This window comes from Pelobates fuscus, chromosome 4 (assembly GCF_036172605.1).
Source record: "Pelobates fuscus isolate aPelFus1 chromosome 4, aPelFus1.pri, whole genome shotgun sequence".
In the NCBI taxonomy this organism is placed as follows: domain Eukaryota; kingdom Metazoa; phylum Chordata; class Amphibia; order Anura; family Pelobatidae; genus Pelobates; species Pelobates fuscus.
The window spans coordinates 350954867-350971029 of record NC_086320.1 but is presented as its reverse complement, the minus strand read 5'-3'; the positions used below and the strand labels follow the sequence as shown (position 1 = coordinate 350971029).

Below are 16163 nucleotides of genomic sequence, written 5' to 3'. Positions count from 1 at the left end.
TAAAATCAACATTTAGTGGCTGTCCCCTAGCCATCAACCATCTTTTTTCCCATCAAGAATTTCTTTTTTCGGCACCTGCAGCGTAACAGTGAATACCGAATGTTCCGCCATCACTTTAGTTGTCTGCTTGGGTACAAATAAAGAATTTGCTGAATAGCTGATCGGTCAAAATGCGTCCGGATCGCAATTGAGACGAATTTAAATGCAAAGGTCTACTAAGTACTCCCTTCTTTCCTGTAATTTCGCTCATTTTACCATGTTGTCTCTTTTTCTTTTACATCACTAACCACACTCTATCTAGGTATTTTTTTTCTTTTTATAGAGAACTCAAGATTACCTCTTTCTTACTCTCTTTATGTCTCTCCTCCTCTATCTGTTAGCAATGTGTCTCACTAAGGGAAGCTGTTAGTGTGTGTCTGTTAGTGTGTGTGTGTGTGTGTGTGTATCTGTTAGTGTGTGTGTCTGTTAGTGTGTGTGTGTGTGTTTGTCTGTTAGTGAGTGTGTGTCTGTTAGTGAGTGTGTGTATGTCAGGGACTGTGTCTGTTAGGGAGTGTGTTACTATGTGTGTGTCTGTTAGTGAGAGTATATGCGTGTCTGTTAGTGAATGTGTGTGTGTGCTAGTGACTGTATGTGTCTGTTAGTGTATATCTCTGTTAGCTAGTGTTAGCTAGTGTTGCGTGCTGTCAGTGAATGTGTGTGTATTTAGAAGGTGGGGCAGTGGGGGGGGGGGGGGGTGCCTGAGTTTTGTCCTGCCTAGGGCAGCACAAAACCTGGATACACCACCAGTCTCACCCAGTCTTTATCTGCTACTACCTATTCATTTTATGAGCAAGGAGTGTTCCAGATGAGGCTAAGCACACCCACATGCAATGCTGAACTGTGTTCCCTGACCAAAAGGTAAGTCCCTACCTTGAATTGTGTGTCACTTTGTATTAATTCACTATCTGGTGAAAATAAAAATAATGAACAAAAATATTTTGTTGCTATCATAGCTATTGACAACTTAGCACAGAATCATAGGACTTATAGTTCTTCAATATCCGAGGGGGCCTATAATTTGCCATATCATTAATAATTAGCAGAATAAAACTTGTTTTCATTAGTAAATTAGTTAGTTAGTTAGTTAGTTAGTTTTGTTGCCAATAACATAGGTGTGATACAGAATATAATGAAATATTCAATTTTTAACACAAAATTGTTTCCTAAAACAGAATACTTTGCAATAAATATTATTTGTTAACCATTAAAAAGTTTGTGACATTATTACCTTAACTGTTCATTAGGTTTCAGTAGGACATTAATTCGGTTCACAATCCAGCTAAAAAGACGCCCATATAAAGCCTTAGACATGGCATCTCTTACATCCGCAGCTTTTTCAACTGTGTTTTGACGTATAATCGTTTCTCCACGTGTCACCACGCAGTGAGACGTGAGAGCATCTTGTAGTTCATCAGGCTGAATATATAGCAAAGAGGCAGCTATAATGTAATTAGTAAGGTTAGTATGTTAAGCACTATTGAGATATAGATTCAATTGCTATAAGAAAATTTACTTTTTAAGGGGATCAGCACAGAGGGCATGTTAATGGCACAAGTTGGAAATTACAATTTTGTCATAACAGAAGAACAAACAGTTGAACTATCGTGGCACATAAAGGACTGTTGTCAAATATGGCGATCACTTAAGACAATATAAAACCTCTTATTCCTTATAAATGCACTTATATTTAATCATGCCATTTATATGAATGCCATATCTCCAAATATCTCAATTTCATCTTCTAAACTGATGTTTCTTATTCTGATCCCACCATTCCTGATGATGCTAAGGCTATTTAAGAAATATTTGTCTTAAAGTGGCATATGTGTGGGCACAGGGGACCTCTAATGATTTGTAGTAATTTAAATAGACTCTAAGTGATGAGTATTAGTACCAGTAATAGAAAGGTTTTTAAAATAGAAGGGGGGGTTATCATCATAAATGTAATCTTTGCTAATTTTTTTTTATACATTGGTTTACAATACTTTGCAAAGTTGTAGCATCTATAGCTACTTAGTTTAATGTTAGTGGTTCATTTCCCTCCATCAAATGGGAGGAGACACATTTTTCTGAGTATTCTATTGACAAAAGTTAGTTTACCTGAATGTATGGAACAGTGAAAATAGCCATTATGCATTACCTAGGAAACCACAACAAAAAAACTATTCGGGAGATAGCTGTGTAAATCTACAGAGAAAACATAAAGCAAAACATAGTGTGATATTGTTACAAATATAATGTATTGTGCGCAGTAATCAGTTGCACTCACTAAATCAAAGTAGGTATAAGCGCTCTTAGGGTACCTTCCCAGTTATGATGGGGGTCAAAACAATCCTTCCGTTCACCTCCAAATTCTTATTCCGCCAAAAGACATCCACAGGTCAGGGTTTAAAAATTTAAAGAAAATATATTCGACAAAAATATATATAAATATATAAGCAGTCACCAATTTAGCATAGGATATAGATGTAGAAGAATAGTCCTGGACTATATATTTATATATATTTTTATCGAATACATTTTCTTTACATTTTTAAACCCTGACCTGTGGATGTCTTTTGGCGGAATAAGAATTTGGAGGTGAACGGAAGGATTGTTTTGACCCCCATCATATCTGGGGAGGTACCCTAAGAACGCTTATACCTACTTTGATTTAGTGAGTGCAACTGATTACTGCGCACATTACATTATATTTGTAACAATATCACACTATGTTTTGCTTTATGTTTTCTCTGTAGATTTACACAGCTATCTCCTGAATTGTTTTTTGCTGTGGTTTCCTATATACGATATAGGTCGTTTTTTGGGTAACGACCTAGGGAGGCTGCTATACGTCATTTGAAGCTAAGTAACATTATTTGTTATATTTTACTTTTTATAATACTTTTTGCGCTATTTGTATCTTCTGGTGATATATTTGTTTGCTATTATGCATTACCTGCCTTAGACAGAGATAGACAGACAGATCAATAGATAGATAGGAATAGATAGATAGACAGATAGCCTTGATTTAAAGGGACACTATAGTCACCAAAATGTTGTGTATCTCCTGCTCTCTTAATAGCTTGCTAGAGTCTAAAAGGGCGTCCTGTGTGATTAAAGTTCAATTTACAGAACAGGAGATACAAACTTTTAAAGCAAGTTAACATCTGATTGCATGGAAACAAAATAGTTTCATTTTCAGTCTGTGTCAGTCACAGCCAAAGGAGATGTGACTAAGGCTGCATAAACAGAAATAAAGTGATTTAACTCCTAAGTTGCAGAAAATTGAGCAGTGAAACACAAAAACGATTTCATAAGCTAAAGTTGTTTTGGTGACTATGGTGTCCCTTTAATGTTTTTGAATAAACTTTTCTTTCAAAATATTAAAATAGTAAAAAATATCATATATATAAAAAAAATCAAAATATCAAAATATTTTTCAAAATATTAAATGATTTTAAAAGTTTATACGTAAATATTAAGTTGAAAAGCTTATCCAAAAATATTAAAGGAACACTGTAGCATTATGGATATATGTCTGTATTCCCAGTGATGGGATTCAGCCAGTTTGCACTGGTTTGCACGAACATGTTATTAAAATTTTACAAGTTTGCCGAACCGGTTGCTAACATGGCTGACTGAAGTGACCGAGGGCCGACACCAGGAGGAGCCCGATGGCTTACCATGTATGCCACCGGGTGCAAGGCCCCTCCAAGTAGTCTCTCACAGGCTCCCTGTCTGCAGCTCTGCCGGGCTTATGGAGTAGAGATCTTGCGATTTCCGGCAAATCACAGAGCAGAGAGATGGCACAGAGAGGCTGGTGGCAGAGACATGAAACAGTGGCTGGGTGCAGAGACATAACACAGAGGCGAGGGGGGCACAGAGATGGCACAGAGAGGCTAAGGGCAGAGACATGGCACAGAGAGGCTGGGGGCAGAGCTGGCACAGAGAGGCTGGTGGCAGAGAGAAGCTAAGGGCAGATAGATGGCACAGTGAGGATGGTGGTAGAGAGATGGCACTGGCAGATTGTTTGGGGGCACATGGCACTAGTAGACTTTTTAAAGGCACATGTGGCTCATTGGCATGATTTACAATGTTTAACAATGTACTGCTCATTGGCATGATATTCAGGATTTATGCATTTACTGCTCATTGGCATGATTTGCCAAGTTTATGCATTTACTTCTCATTGGCATGACATACCTAGTTTATGTATTTATAGCTTCATTGGCATAATATGCCAAGTTTATGCATTTAATCTTAATTAGCATGATATACCAAGTTTACGCATTTACTGCTCATTGGCATGATATACAAGATTAATGCATTTACTGCATTAATAGCATTCCCTTACCCCCCAGGGTGTGTGCGTGCATGTGTGCATGTGAGTGTGTGTGTGTGTGTGCGTGCGTGTGTGCGTTGGAGTCTTGGTCCCAGGCAGCACAATGTCTTGGGACGACCCTGTTGAGTTGGAAACACAGTCGGAACTGGTTACTAAAATGTTTGAATCCCACTACTCTGCATTCCTAACACTACAGTCATGGTTTATAACCTCCCATCTGTACAAAAATAAAAATGAAACTCCACCTTGGGTTGCATCATCCTGGAGGCGTGTCTCCAAGATGATGCTACAATCCAATGCTCTTCAGAGAGGACCATTAGGGAATGTAAGCCCATGTGCAGAGCTGGCTGTGATACGCCTACAATTCCTTCACAGGGAAACATTAAATACAATGGTTCTCTATGGCTGACCGTGAAGGCACACCGCATGGATGAGTGATATCACTGTGTGTTACGGTATGAGTGTCAGTTTAATATTGGGTTTTGGGGATACAACGAGGCATAGAGGGGTAGGACTACAGGCACTATCATGACTTCAAACAATGAAGTTGCTAAAGTGTCCACAGTGTCCCTTTAACTTGAGGCCTAAATGGATTACAGTCGCTACAAAATTATAAAGTAGGGCGTTACTATATGCTACAACAATATATCACAAATTAATGCAAACTTTTACATATGTAAACAAACATATTTTGAATTGATTATCTACCTTTTTTTTCAAGGTCAGTAGAAACATTTTTGAATTAGATATTTTATTTGTTTACAATATGTGATGATATATGCAAAGTTACATTATTTTTTATACATTATTCTAACAGTCAGATCTTTGTCTCTTGCTGTCGTTGAGTCATAAATAGTTATGCTGATACATAAGAAACCCTTGAGCTCCTGCGTAGTTACTTGGGTTAGTGGAATGTTCTATTTATTAGACTTGCTGATGTATACAGAATACCCTCAGAGCTATAGAAACATTTAGTTAATGTAAACACATACATTGTCACATGTTGCCTGTGGATATTTTTCAGCAACCAACTGATGTCCTATGAATGTACAATGTTAAAAAAGAAATGATTGCAAATGCATAATGTATTACGTGAATTTACATTTTTATACTTATGTTATCTAACTGTTTAGTATTATTTTTTTTCTAACTATTATGATTATAAAGAATGAAATACAAAATGGAGAAATAAAGTAAACAGAGTGCAGGTCAGGAGTCCGGATACAAGTCAAGGGCTCATGAGCTGCACCACTGTAACCACCTTATAGGGAGCTCCAATGAGGGGGTAACCCTCCAAAATATGTAGGTAATAGGAGTAGGTGATGTGTAGAGTCCCACAAGGGGAAACCAACATCAGGAGAGCTCCACTGTATAAAAAATGAGGAAGGGAGGCCCTACCTTTAATCAATCTAAGGATAAAAAGGGATATGCAAACAAAAAGTATAACTTGAAAAAAGGGAGATCTACTAAACGGTGCCCAGGGGATCAATTGTCTGGAGTACTAGCTAGCATCTAAGTTCCAGTTCCCCTAGTGTCTGACTAACAGTAAGGTAGTGTAAACGAGGTTAGGGAGAGAGAAGAGGCACAGGGTCCCCAGCGAACAAGCGACCGGGTAATCAAGTCTAAATGCAGATGAAAAGCCTCACACAAAAAAAATTACAAAAAATAAAAAAATAAAAAATAAAATAGAATAAAACTAAATAAATCTCTCAATTCACCCTAAGTTACCTCGACACCGTGGTCTAACCACTAGTGTCTACCTGAACCAACTCTCCCTACTAAAGTTATAAATAAATAAATAAACACCTAAAAATCAATAACCATAGTGGTAACAAAAATAAAAAAGTGCTACCAATGCGCGTTTCGGCGTGTTCAAAACGCCGTCGTCAGGCACCTGACAAGGAGTTTTGAACACGCCGAAACGCGTGTCGAGCGTTTTCTTTTTCTTTAATCTCTGCAGTTGTTATCACTTTTTTTTTTATATAATTGCCCCTGGATCGTTCCATTTTGGAAGCAAATATATGATATAATCTAATGATTCACTGACCAACCTCCACTATTCCAGCCAGCGTCATTCCTCCTCCACCATACCTCAGTGGTGACTTCTGACTATCCAAATCCTGAAAACTGCTAGACACCTTATTCCCATCATGTGGTATCAGCTTGATACACCTGTCATACAGAATGGCTACAAAGTGCTACATTTAGGACTTTAGGCCATACTCAAACATACATGACAATTTGGACATACTGGATCAGTATGACGGTAACCGCTGACTTCCAAGCACTCATTCAGAGACTGTAAGGACTAAGGCTGGTGTCCAAGTTTGAACGACCAAACAAGTTGGGGTTTATCTCCTTTTCTTTTCATATTTTTCTTTTTTTCTTTAGTCTATATGTAGGGTGAGTTTCTCCTTCTTTATTTAGCAAACACCTGTGCCCATTTCGGGGTGGGAAGTATTTGGTTGATTTCCTTTTGGGTCCCGCATGCTCTGTTGTGGATTTGGTATGTTTGTCTTTTTTTTTAATGAAAGTTAACCTTAATAAACAAATATTTACAAAAAAAGAAAGACAGACTGCATGGAGAAATATGCTGTCACATAATGTCTTAAAAGCTGTCTATCATGCTCTCATTCTCTCTCTGCCTATTTCTGGCTGAATTTCTTCTGATTTTATAGGCTTTCATTTTATGTATCACATTTATTGTACTATATTTAGAGTTTGATTAATGAGCATATTTTTCCCTTTTAAGATAAAAAACAAACAAAAAAAAACAACCAACCAAAAAAAAAAAAAATCTTACAATTTTCAAGCACTTCCGGGTTGGAGATATGGCTTTTGTCAATCTGATGTTCTGAAGCCACGGATGCAAAGTCAATATTGCCCACATTCAAAATGGCAGCCAGTACGCTGTAGACACTCTCAAGCTCCTGGAAGAAAAATCATTAGTAATTCATTTTAAAAACAAATAGAAATAGAACCAGAAACAAGGTATAACCCTAAACGAAAAGCTGCCGCCCTCAAGGCACACTCTGAAAGCCTATAAAAACAAAAGTAGAAAAGAAAGAGAAGGTGGAATAGATCCCACCAAATGGGGGCGCTAAACGTAAGAGATAAGCAATATCCTGTGGGTGATCAGAGATAGTAAAGGGATAATACTAGAGCAATCTCTTAAAAAAGTGAAATTTATTATGCATCACAGTGCAATTAATCCATGTAAAAGAATAGTATAAAAACAAAATACATAACATCCAGTACAGAGATGATAGCAATATACAGTCCTATTGTAAGACCTGGGAACAAATGCCCTGCATCAACCACTAGATAGACCAGTAACTCAGTAAAAGATAGACTAAACAGCCCCTGGTCGCGACTTCCAGGGCTGAAATATACTTGCAACTTGGTCAGTGGTGATGGTGTTGTGGTCTCTGGACATCGACTGGATGGTGGTCTCTGGACATCGACTGGATGGTGAATAGAGCTCTGTTTTGGTCTCTGGACATCGACTGGATGGTGGTCTCTGGACATCGACTGGATGGTGAATAGAGCTCTTTTTTGGTCTCTGGACATCGACTGGATGGTGGTCTCTGGACATCGACTGGATGGTGAATAGAGCTCTATTCACCATCCAGTCGATGTCCAGAGACCACAACACCATCACCACTGACCAAGTTGCAAGTATATTTCAGCCCTGGAAGTCGCGACCAGGGGCTGTTTAGTCTATCTTTTACTGAGTTACTGGTCTATCTAGTGGTTGATGCAGGGCATTTGTTCCCAGGTCTTACAATGGGACTGTATATTGCTATCAGCTCTGTACTGGATGTTATGTATTTTGTTTTTATACTATTCTTTTACATGCATTAATTGCACTGTGATGCATAATAAATTTCACTTTTTTAAGAGATTGCTCTAGTATTATCCCTTTACTATCTCTGATCACCCACAGGATATTGTTTATCTCTTACGTTTAGCGCCCCCATTAGGTGGGATCTATTCCACCTTCTCTTTCTTTTCTACAGTAATTCATTTTAAACATCTTTTTAATTTCACTATCCTGATTTCTGTCATAGTGTATGAATGGACCAAAATTTTTTTATAAATATGTTTTCAATGATGTAATAATTAAATCAATGAATTTTACTACAAGAAACAATGAGTGTCACACATGTATCCACAGTGTCACACATGTATGTGATTATTAGTGATGTAAAATGTACACGTTATCAACTTTGGACCTGAAAGGGATGGAACCTCAAGAGTAAGGGTATGGACATGCATTGCAGTAGTCTATATGTTTATATGAGAATGAAAATTCTGAAAATGTACTGTTTTAAAATTATGGGATATCCCTAGGATGAAACAGGACATCCCATATGTGAGCATCATCCAATAATTGACATAACAAGATGTGTGTAAAGCATTATTTCCTTACTAAGGGAGCCAAGACAATCGTGGGTTGGAAGTGATATGAAACTTGGGTTCACTCATATGGTCCAATTATAGTTTTTAGGAATGTTAAGAATTATTCAGCACCTGATTTTACTTATCATGAATCAGTTGATATTTTTGTGTAGCTTGGGATAGCTCATAAATGCAAACTATATGAGTATCAAGATTTTAAAAATGATTTATGGTATTTAGAAGGCAAGAAAAACTGGGTAAAGTGCTAAATACCAAGAAAACTGGTTAAAGGGCTGAATATGGAGCAGTGACAAGAAATGTTCAACTGGTTGCTCTGATAATTGCCCCACTCTTTGCCTAGAACAGAGGTGGGCAATCTTTGGCACTCCAGATGTTTTGGACTACATCTTCCATGATGCTTTGCCAACATTGTGATTGTAAGATCATTATGGGATTATGTCAGGAACCCATCAGCATAATTTAAAAATATTGCCAATAAACAAAGGCATTCAATACATACCTGATCAATCACAATATTCTCCTCCAAACTACACTATCATATTCTAGGTAATTAGGGAAGTCATAAAATTTTTGATTAAAATGCCAAAAAAAAATGTAAGTTACCAAAATATAATATAATACTACAATTGATTGTCTCTGCAACGAGAATTGTAAAAAAAAATAAAAAATCTGGTAGTTGTGGTTATTCATGCTTGTTGGCCCTTCAAGATTACTTTAATAAACATTCCCACATTGGTGCTTAATAAATAAAGCTTGATGGAATACAATATGCCCTATAAAAGCTTAGTATACATCTCTAGAACTGAAATACTGCATGGTTACAAAAACATTAACCTTCTAAACTCACATTAGTTGAATGCAACATCTTGTCATACTACAAGGAGTTTATACAGTATAAGAGATCTTCTCACTTCATCTCCTGAACTTCAGTTCTCCTGAATCAATCTACAAAACTAAGAGGTGCACTGTCTCAAATGACCCCTAGACGCTCATGGAGGAATTGATTATGTGCATTGCTCATGTAAAAATATTTTTTATTGATCAATGATTTTACTGATGGGATTTATTCACTAAACATCAGATTGTTATGAACTGCAAACTGAATTGTAAAATGTAGGATAATTTAGCTATGCTATGCTTATAGTTGAATTGGAAGTTCTTTTTTCCCGGGATCAGCTATCATTGCAAATATTTTCGATTTACAACAATTTACTGGTTAGTGGATAAACCCTGTGAACTGTGTTGAACTGAAACTTTAAAAAATTAAAAAATTAATTCCGAACTAGCCAACTTGGAAGTACTCGTTATGCAGCTCAATTTTCTGATTACACAATTCACGGATCAGTGAGTACGGTCCACATAGGAAAGACTCAAAACATAATTTTGAATGTAATAAAATTGGACCTTACTCCAACCCCTAACTAGTTTGCAGATTACATTCTACTTTGATTAAATGAACAGAGCCGTCTTTCATACATGGTGCTTGTGTGTGTGGGCAATGCACTTTAAAATTGACAGTATAAGGATGGTTGAGACCTCCATTTATAATTTCAATGGCATAATTAGTATTCACACACCAAATACTTATGGAAATTGTCTCCTACTATATTAAAAGTGATCATATCACTTACCTCCAGCGTAAAACCTATTACCTTGAAACATTGTTCAATTAAATCAAACTGTGTTTTATAGAAAGGATTATTCATGAAGTCTTGTTCTATTTTAATATGCTCATTTTGGAGATACCTAAAAGTTGAAAGATTAATGATTAGCATTTAGATTGCCATGAAAACGTAATAACACTCCATAGTTTAGTGCCACATTTAGCGGATAATTTATTGCGTTACCTGGGAGGCTTGTTTTCCGGCAATTTATAATGTACAAGTTTTTTCTTTTCTGACAATCCAGCATAAATATAGTAGAATATGTGAAAATTCTTTTCCCCCCTGCGAAAAATGAATCATAAAAAGTAATAGACATTTATTTTGTCATCTTTAAACTTCACCTTTAGTTCACAGATCTGTATAGTGTGAGTGTAAAATAGCAGTGACTGCCAAGCAATGAGGTTTACATGATTATTTAGATACTTGTGTTTTCTATACAATGTTTATGTAGCAATCAATACTGCTATATAGCGATTTTGTATATTCTACCTATTGAGTGACATATTACAAATAATCCTTTAATTATTAAACAGAACGATCACTTGTTTACAAGTGAAAATTCCTCATTTTCTCAACCCCAAAAAAACTCTAATGAAGCACTTAATAAGATGAGTCGTGAAGTGGAGATAATTAAAATACATTATTAAATCGCGGCACGTCCTGTACATTCAGCGCAATATCCCAATGTCCCATACAGTTTTAGTACATATGGGTACAGCACAGGGCATGTTAAATTAATTTGCATAGTATGCTCTGGCTATTGCCAGGACAAAAAGGAATACAACAAAATAAATAAAGTAAGACTTAAAAAATATATATATTTGCATGTACCATACTTAACTTTTAGTTAGCAATTGGGGCATGGATACATTTTATATGTGACAGCACTGTTTTAAGTTTGGTACCTGTTCTTCTAGAGAGGTTTTTATTGTATTTCCACAGACTGTCTTCCAATAGCAGGGTAATAATGCAGTAGCTGAAATTAGTATGTGTGAAATTATAATTTTTTTTTGCTTTGTTTAAGAAACTGGGAAGGAGTTTAAACAAGCCAATTTTAGGTGAAAGTGTTTGTATTAATGTTGTTATTATTATTGTATAATTCAATTGTTTGTTTATGTAAACAGATATGTATTTTTCCCATCTTTTTATTTCATTTTATAAAACTGACTATTTTGTTGTATAATCTATTTTAAAAAATTCCAATAAAAATTATTTGAGAAGAAAAGTATGTCTTTCAAAGTTACAAAAAAATAATACTACTCAGAATATTTTTGCTTTTTTTATTAGGCCAAAATATAAAAGGGGCACTTTAGTTACCAGAAAAACTACAGTTTACTTTAGATAAAAGGCAGTACTTACATTGCAGCCTTGGAACAACTCTAGTGGCCACTGGAGATGCTAAACTTTTCCCATAGAGATGCATTGATTCAATGCATCTTTATGAGGAGATGCTAATTTGCCAGGGCGGTGTTTGGCTCTGCCCCCCAGCCCATCTCCTTGGCTGAGATCATCAGAATTGACCATCTCAGTCAATCCATTTTTTTCCTGTAGGAAAGTATTGTGATTGGCTGAAATCTTCAATTCTCATTTGTCAGCCAAGGAGGCGGATCGGGGGCTGGTCCAGACACGAGGAGCCCCACTCAGCGCTGGGAAAAGGTAAGTAACCTTTCTAGCCTGAGGTAAGGGGGCAGACCACTTTAGAACTACAGTGTCAGAAATACATGCTTGTGTTCCTGACACTACATTGCCCCTTTAACCAGAGATCAGGAACCCTAAGCCAAACTGACACTCACTACGTTAACAGTTGCATCTATACCTGGGTTAAGACGCTTCATATAAATATAAGGTAGCAAATTATATTTTCCACCTGGAGGTTTGTTTTTTTAAATGAGAAAACAGTTGTTTCTCTCAAAATTAGCATAACCTGAGTGTTTTCTTTTATTTTACAGAGAGGGCCAAACAATAATGTTATTAAAATAACATCGGCTCCACCAGCAGCAATCGAGGATTAGTAGTTCAGTCATAGAGAAATACGCATCTTCGATTACAGAAGTTTTCTACCACCCACCCAACCAGAATACATTTTTGACCTCAGCTCACCGAGATCATCCATGCAAAAATCAGCGGGCAATACCTACATTTATAAATATTTTGTGTATTCCTGCTTAATTTCAAGGACAAGGGGCCACGCAGACACACACAGAAGGAAGGGGCCTTATGGTAAAATTTGGAATGCTGCTATACCTTGGAAGGTAGTTGTAGATCCCAATGGATAAGGGATACCTTAAGAAAAGATAATGCCTGAAATAATTTAGTTAAAGTGTGTTTACTCTGTACTTGGGCCTGTTAACTTAAGGTAACTTTATAACTGATAATTCCAATCACCTGCTCGTTCAGCTGTCCATGAAATTATTGTTCATAAAGTTTTAATGCTAGTCTTGTGACCTCTCATAGACATGACATTGGTTCGTTTTTCTTTTTCAAAATTCATGTAGCCTTCGCTCAGGTCAACAATTAAAAACATCTTAAGCATCAAGTTTCATGATTACCAGTACTGCTCTGTAAATGCCCAGATTAGATCAAAACATTTAAGATCATACACTGAAAAGAAAATTGTGAAAAAACGAAAAGGGAATTTTAAATTTTAGGCAAAAATATCCAGATTGGACAAATTCTTCAACCTTTTTTTCCACTTTTATATATATATATATATATATATATATATATATTTTATTCTAGAATACAATTTGCAACTGCTTAGTCACCTCTCCGCAAGCATGTTTAGTGAATAAAGACACGTGAGTGCAGGTAAGCAAAAAACTACGTACAAAGCCTGATGAACAACTCTGGATTTTTCAAGAAGATATTCAGAAATCTGGGCTGACGCCACCGTCCCCTTGCTTGTAAAGTTCATTTCTAGGTATTTTCCAAAGCGGCTGGAGTTTTCATTGATAATTGTGCAGGCATTTCCAAATGCTTCTACCAGGTTATTCACCTGCAGTATTTTCTCTTGCAGTGTTCTATTATTTGCCTTAAAGAAAATAAAAGCAATATTGTAAACTAAGTTAAGCAAGTCCTATTTACATAAATTAATTAGAATTATGCAGTTTAATAAAAAAAACATCTGTCCCAGCAAATCAAACTTCCACATCATTGAAAGGTGACCTGCACATATTCATTCATACGTATACATAAACACACACACACGCATGCACACAATTCTACACTTTTGATCACATACAGTAGGGTCTTTCAAAACCATGTTAGCATTTATCGCAGGTATATTCATGTCAAAGACACATTTTTTTTCAACTGTGGACTGCTGCACTCTTCTTTATTTTAGATACAAAAATAACTGTTATGCATCTCCTGCATATCTCAAGTTGGACTTTGAGAAGTTTTTGGGGGCACAGAAACTCGAGGAATCATATCAGAGTTCCAAGCTTGATATGTAAATGAACACAGATGGGCATTGCGTTTCAGGTTTCATGCTGCACCCTTAGCAACGGACAATGTTTTTAAAAAACAGAACAAAATCAAGGCCTATGATCCAAATGAATTAATCATGAAAAAACATCTATGGACTGCAGTTTCGACCATGTGAGTCTCATAGCATGGCACTGGTCTGGACGGGGAAGTCTCTCTGAGAGCATATACAGTTATGAGTTAATACCTGCTTGTATTTTTCATTTGCCCTTAAATTTTCACTTAGCTGTATCTTTTACATATCTTTTTATTACACTTTATTACACTTCCATTTACAGATCCCACATTCATGTTAACCCTATCTCTAACCTTATCGCTAATCCTAGTCCCAAGCCTACCGATAAGTTGAAAAAAATAATATGTAATATGCAAGCTTAGGTTCTGTGGTTTATTATGATGTCTCCAGAATCACCAGATGGCATTATATTCCCATACACGCATCAGGGTGTATATCTGATATATACTGTGAACCCCAGGATCTGCCAATCAAAGTGCAGATCTCTGACAAAATAAATCCTTACACTGCTAAGAGAATCCAGCTCTCCGACTCCTACTACGTATATTGAATCACACTGACAGAGCTATTCACTACAGTGTGAATTGGCAGGAGTTCAATGTGAATTTCCCATTTTATTCTACAATAACTGAAAAAAAGTCAGCTATGTTTCCAATTCAGCTATTTGACCTTATATATTATGTCAACTTTAAATTTGCTTTTAGTTCCTGGCAATTGCATTTCTCCTACGGTTGTTCTCTACAGGGTTGTAGCTAACAACCCTGTGAGAAAATACAATTCTTCAGTTTTTCACTCGCAAGGCGAGGATACAATTTAACAATAGTTTGTCCCCAGTGTACACAAGCGTCTCTATTCATACATATACATAAAGCACTCCATTCATTGTCTGGTACATGTCGGGACACTTGTGTATTGAAAACATATTAACAAAGCATCAAACTTTAATATACTCTAGATACATCGATAGTCATTTTATATATTTAACTATTTTCCACTTTCAACTGAGAGATGAATAAACTTCATCTGTCTCCGAGAGAGCTCAAGTAAACAAACATGATGTGTTTTGGCCAATTTAAACAGAACTGTTTTGCATTGAAAATTCCCTTAGTGTTATTAAGCAAATTTCCAGTACGTGTTCAGCTTTGATTATGTTGATTTTTTTTATCATATGATTCTGTATTCCAGTTCCTCTTTGGAAATTCACTTTAAACAATCGTTAACGGATTCAATGATATTTAAAACCAACGTTGTAATTCATTGTATTTTAAGAACAGTTGGGAAATCTATTTAAACAGCCATGGCGTCTAACTCTTGCATATATTTATTTGTAAAAATTTTACCTTTCCAAGGACAGTAAGCTGTTGCACCAAGAGATGAGCCCCCTCTGTTTTGCCGGCTCCACTTTCTCCAGAAATGACTATGCACTAAGATGAAAGCAGATACTCCATGAATTGATTTTTGTTCACCAGTTTCCGAAGAAACATTCAAAATACATGTCATGCTTTTACCTGATCAGAATTGTATGTAACCATAGATTGATATGCAATATCAGCCACAGCAAAAATGTGCGGAGAGCTGTCAGTTCTCTTTGCTCCTATGTAGAGATGGGAATACTGGAGAAAAAAAAAACAGAATTGGGCAGTTTGTCTAAGAAGGCATTGTATATTTACAGGATTATTCACTACAGTGATAATTAAAGGTGAATTCAAAGTGAATTTAAAATTAAAAGTTAAAATAGGCAAACTGGAAAAATTCACCCATGCTTTCGGTTTGGCTACTCTGGCTTTAAATTTAAAATTCACTTTGAATTTACCTTAAATTCTCACTCTTTAGGGAAAAAACCTGATAATATTTGTTTTCTTTCTTAAACACTGTAAACTATCAGGGGTTTTCACTAAAGTAAAAATATCCTTGATAAAATTCGGTGGTCTAAGGCAGTACCCCGCTTTTTAAAAATGTGCCCATAAACTCTTGACAGCATTGTCTCAACAACTCATTTAACTCAAGACTGGAAGTCAATAGACAGTCATAGTCCAAACATGTTGGTAACTAGCAATACACACAATCGATTGGTCTTTGACGAACCTATATTGCCCCGTCCCCCCAAATCACTGTTCGCTTGATTTATAGTTCATATGAAAATGAAGAAAATTAGAAAATCAAACATATCTACTTAAACCTTGCATGTAGAATTTTTTTTTACAAAATTCCA

General features: G+C 36.2%; 1 protein-coding gene across 1 annotated transcript in view; it reads right to left on the bottom strand.

Moving 5' to 3' along the window:
* MYO3A (myosin IIIA) overlaps positions 1-16163 on the bottom strand; it is a 168731-nt gene that overhangs the window by 92321 nt on the left and 60247 nt on the right. Inside the window, exons 12-18 of the mRNA XM_063453143.1 lie at positions 15460-15564; positions 15292-15375; positions 13278-13480; positions 10633-10731; positions 10417-10531; positions 7167-7293; positions 1268-1478 (exon numbers count right to left, since the gene is read on the bottom strand). Coding sequence (XP_063309213.1) covers positions 1268-1478; positions 7167-7293; positions 10417-10531; positions 10633-10731; positions 13278-13480; positions 15292-15375; positions 15460-15564 — 944 coding nt within the window. The remainder of the gene's footprint in view (positions 1-1267; positions 1479-7166; positions 7294-10416; positions 10532-10632; positions 10732-13277; positions 13481-15291; positions 15376-15459; positions 15565-16163) is intronic.